Here is a 14,721-nt window from a genome sequence, read left to right on the forward strand (position 1 = left end):
TCATCTATCATTGGACATTTAGGTTGTTTCATGTCCTGGCTATTGGAAGTAGTGCTGCAGTGAACATTAGGATACATATGTCCTTCTGAATTATGGTTTTCTCAGGCTATATGCCCAGTACTGGGATTGCTGGGTCATATGGTAGTTCTATTTTTAGTTTTTTAAGGAACCTCCCCATACTGTTCTCCATAGTGGCTGTATCAATTTACATTCCCACAAACAGTGCAACAGGGTCCCCTTTTCTCCACACCCTCTCCAGCATTTATTGTTTGTAGACTTTTTGATGATGGCCATTCTGACTGGTGTGAGGTGATATACCTCATTTTAGTTTTGATTTTCATTTCTCTAATAATTAGTGATGCTGAGCAGCTTTTCATGTGCCTCTTGGCCATCTGTATGTCTTCTTTGGTGAAATGTCTATTTAGGTCTTCCGCCCATTTTTAATTGGGTTGTTTGGGGTTTTTTTGATATTGAGCTCCATGAGCTGTTTGTATATTTTGGAGATTAATCCTTTGTTGCTTCACTTGCAAATATTTTCTCCCATTCTGAGGGTTGTCTTTTCGTCTTGCTTACGGTTTCCTTTGCTGTGCAAAAGCTTTTAACTTTCATTAGGTCCCATTTGTTTATTTTTGTTTTTATTTTCATTACTTTAGGAGGTGGGTCAAAAAAGAACTTGCTGTGGTTTATGTCAAAGAGTGTTTTCCTATGTTTTCCTGTAGGAGTTTTATAGTGTCTGGTCTTACATTTAGGTCTTTAATCCATTTGGGGTTTATTTTTGTGTATGGTGTTAGGTAGTGTTCTAAGTTCATTCTTTTACATGTAGCTGTCCACTTTTCCCAGCTTCACTTATTAAAGAGGCTGTCTTTTCTCCATTGTATGTTCTTGCCTACTTGGTCGTAAATTAGGTGACTAGTCTGTGTGGGTTTATCTCTGTGCTTTCTATCCTGTACTATTGATCTATATTTCTGTTTTTGTGCCAGTACCATACTGTCTTGATGACTAGCTTTGTAGTATAGTTTGAAGTCAGGGAGCCTGATTCCTCCAGCTCTGTTTTTCTTTCTCAACATTGCTGTGGCTATTTGGAGTCTTTTATGTTTCCATACGAATTGTAAAATTTTTTTGTTCTAATTCTGTGAAGAATGCCATTGGTAGTTTGGTAGGTATTGCATTGAATCTGTAGATTGCTTTGGGCAGTATAGTCATTTTCACAATGTTGATTCTTCCAATCCAAGAACATGTATATTTCTCCATCTGTTTATGTCATCTTTGATTTCTTTCATCAGTGTTTTATAGTTTTCTGAATACAAGTCTTTCACCTCTTTAGGTAGGTTTATTCCTAGATATTTTATTCTTTTTGTTGCATTGGTAAATGGGAGTGTTTCCTTAATTTCTCTTTCTCATTTTTCACTGTTAGTGTATTGGAATGCCAGAGATTTCTGTGCATTAATTTTGTATCCTGCAACCTTACTAAATTCATTGATTAGTTCTAGTAGTTTTCTGGTGGCATCTTTAGGATTTTCTATGTATAGTATCATGTCATCTGCAGACAGTGACAGTTTTACTTCCTCTTTTCCAATTTGTATTCCTTTTATTTCTTTTTCTTCTGATTGCTGTGGCTAGGACTTCCAAAACTATGTTGAATAAGAGTGGCGAGAGTGGGCAACCTTGCCTTGTTCCTGATCTTAGTGGAAATGCTTTCAGTTTTTCACCATTGAGTGTGATGTTTGCTATGGGTTTGTCATTTATGGCCTTTATTATGTTGAGGTAGGTTCCCTCTATGCCCATTTTCTGGAGAGTTTTTATCATAAATGGTGTTGAATTTTGTCAAAAGCTTTTTCTGCATCTGTTGAGATTATCATATGGTTTTTATTTCTTAATTTGTTAATATGGTGTATCACATTGATTGATTTGCATATGTGGAAGAATCCTTGCATCCCTGGGATAAATCCCACTTGATCATGGTGTATGATCCTTTTAATGTATTGTTGGATTCTGTTTGCTAGTATTTTGTTCAGGATTTTTGCATCTGTATTCATCAGTGATATTGGTCTGTAATTTTCTTTTTTTGTGATATCTTTGTCTGGTTTTGGTATCAGAGTGATGGTGGTTTCGTAGAACGAATTTGGGAGTATTCCTCCCTCTGCAATTTTTTGGAAGAGGTTGGGAAGGATGGGTGTTAGTGCTTCTCTAAATGTTCGATAGAATTCGCCTGTGAAGTCATCTGGTCCTGGACTTTTGTTTGTTAGAAGATTTTTAATTACAGTTTCAATTTCATTACATGTGATAGGTCTGTTTATGTTTTCTAATTCTTCCTGGTTCAGTCTTGGTAAATTGTACCTTTCCAAGAATTTGTACATTTCTTTGTGGTTGTTCATTTTATTGGGTTATAGTTGTTTGTAGTAGTCTCTTAAAATCCTTTGTATTTCTGCATTGTCAGTTGTGATTTCTTCTTTTTCATTTCTAATTTTGTTGATTTGTGTCCTCTCCCTTTTTTTCTTGATGAGTCTGGCTAAAGGTTTATCCGTTTTGTTTATCTTCTCAAAGAACCAACTTTTAGTTTTATTGATCTTTGCTATTGTTTTATCCATTTCTATTTCATTTATTTCTGCTATGATCTTTTTTTTTCACATCTTTATTGGAGTATAATTGCTTTCCAAATGAATCAGTTATATATATACATATGTTCCCATATCTCTTCCCTCTTGCATCTCCCTCCCTCCCACCCTCCCTATCCCACCCTGCTATGATCTTTATGATTTCTTTCCTTCTACTGACTTTGGGTTTTCTTTGTTCTTCTTTCTCTAGTTGCTTTAGATGTAAGGTTAGATAGTTTATTTGAGATTTTTCTTGTTTCTTGACGTTGGATTGTATTGCTATAAACTTCCGTCTTAGAACTGCTTTTGCTGCATCCCATAGGTTTTGGGTCGTCGTGTTTTTGTTGTCATTTGTTTCTGTGTATTTTTTCTATTTCTTTGATTTCTTCAGTGATCTCTTGGTCATACAGTAGTGCACTGTTTAGCTACCATGTATTTGTTTTTTACAGGTTTTTTCCTTTAATTGATTTCCAGTCTCATAGCACTGTGGTCAGAAAAGATGCTTGGTACGATTTCAATTTTCTTAAATTTTCTGAGGCTTGATTTGTGACCCAAGGTGTGATCTATCCTGGAAAATGTTCCACGTGCACTTGAGAAAAACCTCTGTTCTGCCAATTTCGGGTGTATTGTCCTATAGATGTCAATTAAATCTATCTAGTGTATTTTGTCATTTAAAGCTTGTGTTTCCTTACTTATTTTCTTTTTTGATGAACTGTCCATTGGTGTAAATGGGGTGTTAAGTCCCCTACTATTGTTGTGTTACTGTCGATGTCCCCTTTTATGGTTGATAGCATTTGCCTTATGTATTGAGGTGCTTCTGTGTTGGGTGCATAAATATTTATAATTGTTATATCTTCTTCTTGGATTGATCCCTTGATCATTATGTAGTGTCCTTCCTTATCTCTTGTAACAGTCTTTATTTTAAAGTCTATTTTATCTCATACAAGTATTGCTACTCTAGCTTTCTTTTGATTTCCATTTGCATGGAATATCTTTTTCCATCCCTTCACTTTCAGTCTGTATGTGTCCCTAGGTCTGAATTGGGTCTCTTGTAGACAGCATATATATGGGTCTTGTTTTTGTATCCATTCAGCCAGCCTGTGTCTTTTGTTTGGAGTATTTAATCCATTTACATTCAAAGTTATTATCAGTATGTATGTTCCTATTACCATTTTCTTAATTGTTTTGGGTTTGTTTTTGTGGGTCTTTTTCTTCTCTTGTGTTTCCCGCCTAGAGAAGTTCCTTTAGCATTTGTTGGTTTGGTGGTGCTGAATTCTTAGCTTTTCTTTGTCTGAAAAGCTTTTGATTTCTCTGTCGAATCTGAATGAGATCCTTGCTGGGTAGAGTAATCTTGGTTGTAGGTTTTTCTCTTTCATCACTTTAAGTATATCCTGCCACTCCCTTCTGGCCTGCAGAGTTTCTGCTGAAAAATCAGCTGATAACCTTATGGGTATCCTTTGTATGTTGTTTTTTGTTTTTCCCTTGCTGCTTTTAATATTTTTTCTTTGAATTTAATTTTTGTTAGTTTGATTAATATGTGTCTTGGTGTGTTTCTCCTAGGGTTTATCCTTTATGGGACTCTCTGTGCTTCCTGGACTTGGGTGGTTTCCCATGTTTCCTTTCCCATGTTAAGGAAGTTTTCCATTATAATGTCTTCAAATATTTTCTTAGACCCTTTCTTTTTCTCTTCTTTTTCTGGGGCCCCTATAATTCAAGTGTTGGTGCATTTAGCGTTGTCCCAGAGGTCTCTGAGACTGTCCTCAATTCTTTTCATTCTTTTCTCTTTATTCTGCTCCTCGGCAGTTATTTCCACCATTTGTCTTCCAGGTCACTTATTCGTTCTTCTGCCTCAGTTATTCTGTTTTTGATCCTTCTAGTGTATGTTTCATTTCAGTATTGTATTGTTCATCTCTGTTTGTTCTTTAGTTCTTCTAGCTCTTTGTTAAACATTTCTTGAATTTTCTCAATCTGCGCCTCCATTCTATTTCCAAGGTTCTGGATCATCTTTACTATCATTACTATGAATTCTTTTTCAGGTAGGTTCCCTATTTCCTCTTCATTTGCTTGGTTTTGTAGGTTTTTACCTTGTTCCTTCATCTTGACACTTGACATATTTTTTAATCGTCTCTCTTTTTTTTTTTTTTTTTTTAATGGGTGGGATTGTATTCCTATTTTACTGGTTGTTTGGCCTAAGGCTTCCAGCACTGGAGTTTGTAGGCTGTTGGGTAGAGCTCGGTCTTTGTGCTGAGATGAGGACCTCTGGGAGACCTTACTCTGATGACTATTCCCTGGGGTATGAGGTTTTCTGTTATTCCAGTGGTTCGGGCTCAGAGTTCCTACCACAGGAGCTCTGGCCCAACTCCTGGCTTGTGAACCAAGATCCTGCAAGCCATGTGGGGTGGCAAAAAAAAAAAAAAAAGGAAAAGGAAAAAAGGAGCAGAACAATAACAAAGAGAAAATAAAATAAGATTAGAAAACTAACAGATATGTTAGAAAGAATAAAAAAAGAAAAATATAGATCAAGCAACAACCGGAAGGTAAAAGAAAACTGCAGTAGTAAAAAAGAGGAGTTAAAAAAAAAAAAAAGCCAAACAAGGCCTTGGCTATGGGGGTGGGGCTTATGCAGGGACAGGGTTTAGGTGTTTAGGTGGTGGGTGGGGCCTATGCTTAGAACCCACAGGGCTGGAACAGGCCCTGCAGGGTGGTGGGGGTTGGGGCTTAGGCTCAACACAGCAGGAGGTACCAGGAGTGCCTCTGTCCCTGGAGGGCAGAGTACCAGGTCCAGGACCCCAGTAGGCTCACTGGGCCTGAGTGGGCAGGGAAATGCTAGGCGCCTTCCCCCTAGTCCTCCGATCCCAGAGGACCCCTCCCCATTGGCCTCTCTTGTTCCCCCCACCCCCACCCCTCCCCATGCCCCTAGGACCCACGCGGCAGGAGAGGGCTCCGGAAGGCAGGGGACCAGACCCCAGCAGGCTTCCTGGAGCTGAGTGGGCAGGGGAAATGCACGCGGTGCTTCCCCTGATCCCCTGGCCCCAGAGGGTCTCCCCTGTCCACCTCTCCTCCTCTTTCCCTCTTCCCCCCTCCTCCCTTCCTCCTACGCCCCTAGGACCAATGCAGCCCGGAGGGGGCCTCAGAGGGCTGGGGACCTGACCTGGGAGCCCAGCAGGCCTCCTGGCCCAAGTGGGCTGGGGAAATACGAGTGGCACCTCCTCTGACCTGGTCTTAGAGGGTTCCCCACCACTGTCCACCTCTTTTCCTCTTAACCCCTCCTCCCTCCCTCCCACACCCCTAGGACCCATGAGGCCAGAGGGGACCCTGGAGAACGAGCACGGATGACTAGGCTGAGAGCCCAGCAGACTTCCCAGGGCCGAGTGGGTGGGGGAAACGCCCACGGCACCTCCCCTGATCCTCTGGTCTTGGAGGGCCCCAATATCCCACCTCTCCTCCCTGTACCTCCCTCCTATGCCCCTGGGATCAACGCGGACTGGAGGGGGCCTTGGAGGGAGGAGGACCTGGCCCGGGAGCCCCGCAGGCCTCCTGGGGCCCAATTGGACAGGGAAAATGCCTGATCCTCCGAGCCCCTGAGGGTCCCTCTAGGCGTGGGAACCCATCCCCCATCCCAGCCACCCCTCAGGGGTGCCATTCCTGTCCGACCTCCACTTCTCCTCCCCCCTCACTCCCCCATGTCCTACCCAGTCGCTCTGGGGTTCCTCCTGTCATCCTGGGCATCGAGGGCCCCCACCAGTGTCCCACTGGCACCCTAGTTGTGTCTCCATGTGTCCTTTAAAAAGCATATTAGGGCTTCCCTGGTGGCGCAGTGGTTGAGAGTCCACCTGCCGATGCAGGGGACACGGGTTCGTTCCCTGGTCTGGGAAGATCCCACATGCCGCGGAGCGGCTGGGCCCGTGAGCCATGGCCGCTGAGCCTGCACGTCCGGAGCCTGTGCTCCGCAACGGGAGAGGCCACAACAGTGAGAGGGCCGTGTACCGCAAAAAAAAAAAAAAGCATATTAAAACTTAAAAAATTTTGAAACTAAAGTTCTAGTACATTTCTTGTTAGGATTATTCCTAAGTACTTTATCCTTTTTTGTTTTTTATTACAAATGAAATCTTCCCATCTTTTATACGTCCTTTGGTTCTTTCTTGTATGAAAATGTTTTGATACCTTTCTAAATGTTGCCTCCCAGGGTTTTAACTCGCCTGTTTCTTTTAAGGGTAGGATCCATAACTAAACTTAGAGCTCCAGAAACAAATTAATGAGCTCTTCTTATGGGCTTGACATTGTTTTGGATACTACTGTTACTCTAAATGATGTATTTTATGTAATCTCAGATCTTTCCTAGGTATGTCACATGGTTGTGCTGTGTTGATCTCATTGTTGAGACTCTTTTTCATATGTGCTGTTATCATGCCATGACTTTTCAAGTCACTCTTTGAACTGTTGGTTTGGGGACTGACATGCAGGGCCATGCATGCCACCTCTGTATGCATCAGTGCTACAGAATGTTCATCACCTATCCTGGAAAAATAGCTTGTGGCTAAGTGGCATTTTGAAATAGAATATGGAAAAGTGGATTGGGCCCATTTCCTTAACCTAAACAGGTGATGAAATACTGACAAAATTTAACAAGAAAAAGAAGGCTGTGTAAGTGCGGGATTCTTTAGGGGTGTGTAGCAATAAGCACAGTAAAAATGAAGTTTGAGATGCCGAGCACATAGTCCACTTGGTACTGGGTGGTGCTAGAGTGTCACATGCAGGCCCTACTTACAGGGGAGTCATTTGGATGTTCTTTTCCCAGAGGAGCTCTATGGTGACTTTGAAGACCTGGAAACAGGGGACGTGCACAAGGGAAAATCAGGCCCGGATACTCAGGTATGACCTGGCCATGGCCAGCCATCAGCCACTGGTCCTTGATCTGTGGTCAGTATGTTCTGCAAGAGGCCCCATATGAGATGGATGGATTCCTTCCTAAAAGTGAAGAGGGTGGGAACGGACCAAAAGTTGTTGGTTTATTTGTTATTGTTAATTTTCTTGAGTGATACCTATTACCTCTTCTTATTATTATGATTCTTCAGTCATTGAAAGTTTTAGCTCCTGGGTCACTGTCTTGCCATCATTCTCCTCCACTTAATTTTAAGTGCCGCTTTAAAAAAATAATAATTCCCCGTTCTCCCTAAAATTTCTTTAGAACAGTATCTGGGAGCATCTGGGTTGGGAACAGTTGCTATTATTTTTATTCATGTTTGGCATTCCCAGCCATATTACGGAATGGTGGCTAATTGTAATGCAGATGTCTAAATGTCTCTTGTTGCAGTACATGTTATTTAGAGACAAAGACTGTTTTATTTTGTTTTCATGATGATCATAACTAAGATTTTCGCAGCTCAAATAGAACTTTTAAAATCTGCCTTAATGTTTAAAGAAGAAGTTCTCCACAAATTTTTACAAAATTTTCTCTTCTGGAAATTTAAGGTTGAAGATGTGGAGGAAGAAGTTAAAGAAGAAATTGACCCCAATGCAGAGGAAAGTGCCAAGAAAAAGCATTTGGATAAAAAGAGAAAATTGAAAGAGATGTTTGATGCAGAATATGATGAAGGAGAAAACACATACTTTGATGATCTTAAAGGAGAAATGCAGAAACAAGCACAGGTGAGAAAACTCAGTTCCTATCAGCCTCATTTCAGGGCTGTAATAGTGCTGTGAATACGTAACTTTGTTTAGGTCTTTGCTCCCTGCCTGCTTCTGGGCCTCCTGTTTGGGCTCCTAGGTCAAGATGCAAATAGGTGTGTTTATTCATGCAGTTATCTAATGGTTTCTTCAGTCAGACATTCACCAGAAAAATATCAGTGTCTGTTTTGTACCAAGCATTAAATGTTGTGGAAGCAGAAACGGCTGAGACACGGCCACCATTTTTGAGGATCTTACAGAGTAGTGATTTGAGACAGTGTGTTTATTTACATGCAAGCATTGCCTTAGTATTCTGATTGCCACTCCCTGGAACCATAACTGAATAATTTGAATGTGTACGTGATTCTTGGCCTGTGTGGCTTATGCATATACCAGTGCTCTCTGGGGATGGTTTTCTGAAAACCCACCTTGGTCAGAGTTCAGAGGATACTTCGAATGTAAGGTCAGATGCAAAGATAAAGGGAGCCTGTGGAATGCTGAAAGGGAGATAGTGTGGCCCTGCCGTCCGGGGATGCTGAGCAGGCTGTTTGAGTTGATGAGCTGACTCTGAAGGAGGCAAAGATGTGTACAGTTGATGGCAAGTGTTTGAGATGCGCTTTGACAAGTGGGGCCACCGAGAATCCCTGTAAACGGGAGCATACCCTAATATGTCTTCTGCAGATTAAGTATATGATTTGTGAAAATGCAGCTGACAGGGTTTGCTCAACCTAGGTCTTCATCTAGTTAAAGAAGTATCTCCTGGTTAGTCATTAACATAGTGATTCAAAGTGTGTTCTGACCTTTGATAGAAGTGACTAGGAAGTGTAAGGCTGGTTCTGAAGTCTTTGCTTTAGGCCATTTATAATTTAAAATCACCTAGAGGCTTCCCTGGTGGCGCAGTGGTTAAGAATCCACCTGCCAGTGCAGGGGACACGGGTTTGATCCCTGATCCGGGAAGATCCCACATGCTGCAGAGCAACTAAGCCCATGCGCCACAACTACTGAGCCTGCGCTCTAGAGCCCGCGAGCCACAACTCCTGAGCCTGTGAGCCACAACTCCTGAAGCCTGGGTGCCTAGAGCGCATGCCCTGCAACAAGAGAAGCCACTGCAATGAGAAGCCCACGCACCGTAATGAAGAGTAGCCCCCGCTCGCCCCAACTAGAGAAAGCCCGTGTGTGCACAGCAATGAAAACCCAATGCAACCAAACAATAATAATAATAAAATAAAATCACCTAAAACCTTGTGGGTCATTGTAAAGAACTTCGAATTTTTTTACTGTGAATGAAATGGGGGTCCATCGGGTTTTTTGTTTGTTTGTTTGTTTGTTTGCGGTATGCGGGCCTCTCACTGTTGTGGCCTCTCCCGTTGCGGAGCACAGGCTCCAGACGCGCAGGCTCCAGCGGCCATGGCTCACGGGCCCAGCCGCTCTGCGGCATGTGGGATCTTCCCGGACCGGGGCACGAACCGTTGTCCCCTGCATCGGCAGGTGGACTCTCAACAACTGCGCCACCAGGGAAGCCCGCATCGGGGGTTTTGAGTAGAGGAGAGACGTGCATGATCTGCTTACCCCTTGAAAGGATTACCCTGGCACAAGTTCAGTAAGATTAACATGACTTACACTGGGGAGGGGGTGGGGGGTTGCAGTGATGAGAGGAAAGAAAGAGTCAAATTCTGGCTATACTTTTTTTGAAAGGTAGATCAGTAGGATTTCCTGGTGGATTGAATGTGAGATGTGTGAGAGGGAAGATAAGGATGACTTACTGGAGGCATTGGGTTGTCATCAGTAAGAGGAAAGCCTTTCATTGATGTCAGTCTACCTGGGAAGATGAAGTTTGGATCTGTTAGGTTTGAGATACCTTTCAGACAAGAGGAGTGTCAGGTGGTCAGTTCTGGAGAGCTGTTGAGGCCAGGGACTTAAATGTGATGTACTCAGGAGCTGGGTGCTTTTTAAAACTATGAGATAGGTGGAATGACCTGGGGAGTAAGCATGGAGTCAGGAGAGGAGAGGACCAGGACTGGGTACTTCAGGAGACTGGGCAGAGACAAGGAAGCAGCAGTGGAGGCTGCGCGGCTCCCAGGAGATAGAAGAAATGTAAGAGGACGTGCAGTATGCTGGAAACCACTGTAGAAGGAAGTGATAAATTGTTTCAAATCCTGCTGTTGTGTTAACTACAGTGAAGACAGAATTGACCACTGGATTAAGAATATGGAGACCTTTAGTGACTTTTGCAAGCATTTCAATGGAATATTGGTTCAAGTACAATTTTAGGGGATTTATGAGAATATGTGCAGCGTAACTGGAACCAGACTTTAGAAAACTTCTGTGGCATTTTGCTTCAAAGATAAGCGGAGAAACGGGGCAATAGTGAGAGGAAGTGCAGTCTAAAGGTTTTAAGATGAGAGAAATAACAGGAAAGATTTGTTGGAATAAAGTCCAACAGGAGTGGATGATCTAGGGTGCAAGTAAAGGTTGGCATTAAATAGAGGCATGGATAATCTCTAACAGTGCCTAGTAGAGCTTGCTGTGATTAAGGAAATGTATATCTTACTGTCTTATATTGTAGCCACATATTGATACTGACCACTTGAAATACAGTTAAAGTGATTAAATGACTGAATTTTAAAATTTTATTTAATTTCAACTTAAATAGCCATGTGTGGCTACTATATTGAACAGTGCAGAGCTGTAATAAAAGGCTGAATATGGGTGTAAACCCTGGTAGAGGGGCTAACTGTGGAAGTTCTTTCAGGTTGCTTAAATTTTGGGTGAATTAGGAAACAGTCAACAGCTGAGAGTGAGGATGAGGGAGGAGATAACTGGGTGTTTGATGAAAAGAGAAAAAGTGTGAAATAATTGGGAGAGTAAGAAAAGTGTGGATGGGGAAGTTCAGAGTGTCGACCAACATTAAGGGCTGCTTTCAGAGTTGTTTGTATTTACTATAGTATAGCTTGGAGCAACAGAGAAGTAAACAGTTGGGGCATATCCTGAACAAACTGTATAGATAAAACATATTATTTTTAATTAGGATAAAGCCTAAATAATTCTGTACATGGTTCCTTTCTTTAGAAATTGCTCTTTTTTTAAATGTTAATCTTACATTTATTAAAAGTAACAGAATTATGGGTTTTTAATTGTTTTTGTTTTATTTTCCCCCTCTCATGTATAGCTTAACCGGGCAGAATTCGAAGATCAAGATGATGAAGCCAGAGTTCAGTATGAGGGTTTTCGACCTGGGATGTATGTCCGAATTGAGATAGAAAACGTCCCCTGTGAATTCGTGCTTAACTTTGACCCACATTACCCAATTATTTTGGGTGGTTTGGGCAATAGTGAGGGCAATGTTGGATATGTACAGGTAGGTACCCTTCACTGTATGCTTAACGATTGAGGTTCTTTGGTCATGCTTGTACCAGTAATCTTACTGAAATCTCTTCTCCTTTCAGATGCGTCTGAAGAAACATCGTTGGTATAAGAAAATCCTCAAGTCCCGAGATCCAGTCATTTTTTCTGTAGGGTGGAGGAGGTTTCAGACCATCCCACTTTATTATATTGAAGACCACAATGGAAGACAGAGGCTTCTGAAATACACCCCACAGCACATGCATTGTGGAGCAACCTTTTGGGGTAAAAAGGGATTAGAATAAACTTGCTTGTAGGTTAATTTAAATCTTTTAAGCTTTATCATTGTAGTTTTGCTTTTTTCCTTTCATGAAATCCCAATTAAGATTTTTCTCTTTTTTTTTTGGATTGGAGTATATATGTAAAGCAGGATCTAGAATGTGTGGTTCACTGTATTTTTTTTTTTTTTTCCTGTTTCCTTTAAGGTCCTATCACTCCGCAGGGTACTGGGTTCTTGGCAATACAGTCTGTCAGTGGCATAATGGTAACTATCTTTGATCGTTTATTTTATAGATTGTGTTTGAGAAATAATGTCTGGATTATGGAATATGTACCTGAAACTTTAAGATGAAAATTATTCATTTTAAGTATTTATAGTAAACTTCTCTTTGCTTTTAAATTTCCTGCATCTTTTTTTTTTTTTTTTTTTTTTGCGGTACGCGGGCCTCCTACCACCGCAGCCTCTACCGCCTCGGAGCACAGGCTCCGGACGTGCAGGCCCAGCAGCCATGGCCCACGGGCCCAGCCGCTCTGCGGTACGTGGGATCCTCCCGGACCGGGGCACGAACCCCTGCCCCCTGCACCGGCAGGCAGACTCCCAACCACTGTGCCACCAGGGAAGCCCTTTCCTGCATCCTTTTAAGTAAGGTGTGAGAGTAGAGAAAAGGGAAATAGAAGAATTGTAATGATACTGATGACATTTTATATTTTTATGCTTTTATATTTTATGCTTTTTAATATTATTCTAAAAATATTTAAGCAGTGCTCACCATGAGCTAACCACTCGACTAGGTTCTGGCATACATTGGATACCAGCTAGACATAAGACTACCCCCTAGTAATCTGGTTTAGCAAGGTATGTTCACACAGTCTTCATTTGACCAATCAGAGCAGGTTTTATTGGCCTCATTTAACAGAAAAGAAAACAGAATAATGGGCAAATGGAATCCATCCTTAATGTCCAAAATTTAATTTTTCAAACATTGTAGCCAAATCTTCATATTCCCTTTCATTCATCTTTGTGAAACTGTGTTACTGTAAAATCACCCTCAGGAAAATGCTCAAGATATCATCATTAATTTTGGCGTACGTGTATTATAGTTTCAGATAGCTTTTGTTAAAATACTGTTTTGCATGTTCATGTATTCTTTCTTACTTTTTCTTAGGTGATTGTAAGTGAATTGCACTTTGGTAATTTGTTGCATTACAGAGAAATGTAGTTCTTCTCTTGCTGACATTATTCCTGTATTCACATTTTGGGGGTTCCTTTTTAGGCTGATTTCCGGATAGCTGCCACAGGAGTTGTCCTTGATCTGGATAAATCTATAAAAATTGTGAAGAAATTAAAGCTAACTGGCTTTCCATATAAAATTTTCAAGAACACTTCATTCATTAAGGTATATATATATATACATATATATATCTGTATATTTATATGCTTATAAATGTGTATATTTTTAAAGGAGGAATGAAATATTCTAATATAGGTCTAAGATATAGTTCTAATGTTTTCAGAAAAGTATTTGAAATCTTTTATAAACTTGGTCTTTGATATTTTTAGTTTACTTCTTTATATTTTATATTCTTTATATTTAGTTTACTTCTTTAGATTTCTGAGCATATTTAAGTAACACAGAGCAATATAACATGGGAGGGTAGTTTGAGCAACATTTATTGAAAATTTCATCAGTAGAGGGTGTTTCCATTAAAAACACAGAGTTAAGATGATCATAAAATGTTCTTATAACGTAATACTACCATCAGCATTTATCTTGCTGTCTCTTTATTTTCTGAGTGTGTGCACCTAAGTAATAGGATATGAACTGTAATCAAGCCCTGTGAGATGACAGCAAAGGCCATCTAGGCCAGTTCAGACCAATAAATATCTTTTTGATCTTCTCTTCTACAAAGATAGCAGTGATGAACATGTTAATGAGCCCACAATAGAGTCTTAATTAGTGTTATTTCAGGGAAGATAGAGTTGTATTCCTTTTGACCTAGTAATTCCACCTTTGGGGGAAAAATAGAGTTGATTTTTTTTATCACCTTTCAATGAATTATTTTTTGTTTTTTAACCAAGGATATATTTATGAACTAAGAAGTAAAATATCTGACTTTGTGTGTATGTATTTTTTAATATATATATGTATATATATACCTGTAGGGAATGTTTAATTCTGCTTTGGAAGTGGCCAAATTTGAAGGTGCTGTGATTCGAACTGTCAGTGGAATAAGGGGACAGATCAAGAAGGCGCTCCGGGCTCCAGAAGGAGCTTTCCGGGCCACCTTTGAGGATAAACTGCTGATGAGTGGTAAATATCCTTTGTGGTGTGTTCTTAACAGCCTGTTACCTACCATTCACTATTGATTTCTAGCCAGTGTGAACTATAGCTGGTAGTTTAGGTCTTTAGAAACAGGCGTGAGCTGTAGCTCTCCCCAGTTGGAGCATCTCGTGTAGCACGCCCAGCCACACCCAGTAAAAGCTATGTGTTATTCAAAAGTAGTTCACTTGGTGAAGTCTCTCTTCAAATACTGTGCAACCAGCTAGAGAAGTTTGGAGTGAATATTTTGTTCTTTTGTTTACTGAGATGGATATGAATCTTCTTTTGAAAATGTTAATGTAAATTTCCTCTCTTTCCAGACATTGTCTTCATGAGAACTTGGTATCCTGTCTCTGTTCCAGCCTTCTATAACCCAGTAACATCTTTGTTGAAACCAGCTGGTGAGAAAGACACCTGGTCAGGAATGCGGACAACTGGTCAACTCCGGCTCTCCCATGGCATCAAACTAAAGGCTAGCAAGGATTCTCTGTATAAGGTACAGTCAATCACCCATGTGC

At 40.9% G+C, this 14,721-nt stretch overlaps 1 protein-coding gene across 2 annotated transcripts in view; it reads left to right on the plus strand.

The window, feature by feature from the left end:
• BMS1 (BMS1 ribosome biogenesis factor) overlaps positions 1-14,721 on the plus strand; it is a 46,200-nt gene that overhangs the window by 28,129 nt on the left and 3,350 nt on the right. For both annotated transcript variants that reach the window (XM_027091774.1, XM_027091775.1), the window contains exons 14-21: positions 7,393-7,466; positions 8,067-8,243; positions 11,431-11,619; positions 11,708-11,888; positions 12,089-12,147; positions 13,157-13,279; positions 14,047-14,194; positions 14,524-14,699. In XM_027091774.1, coding sequence (XP_026947575.1) covers positions 7,393-7,466; positions 8,067-8,243; positions 11,431-11,619; positions 11,708-11,888; positions 12,089-12,147; positions 13,157-13,279; positions 14,047-14,194; positions 14,524-14,699 — 1,127 coding nt within the window. The remainder of the gene's footprint in view (positions 1-7,392; positions 7,467-8,066; positions 8,244-11,430; positions 11,620-11,707; positions 11,889-12,088; positions 12,148-13,156; positions 13,280-14,046; positions 14,195-14,523; positions 14,700-14,721) is intronic.

Source organism: Aethalodelphis obliquidens, unplaced genomic scaffold (assembly GCF_003676395.1).
Source record: "Aethalodelphis obliquidens isolate GAN/ISIS:26980383/991018 unplaced genomic scaffold, ASM367639v1 scaffold73, whole genome shotgun sequence".
Classification (NCBI taxonomy): domain Eukaryota; kingdom Metazoa; phylum Chordata; class Mammalia; order Artiodactyla; family Delphinidae; genus Aethalodelphis; species Aethalodelphis obliquidens.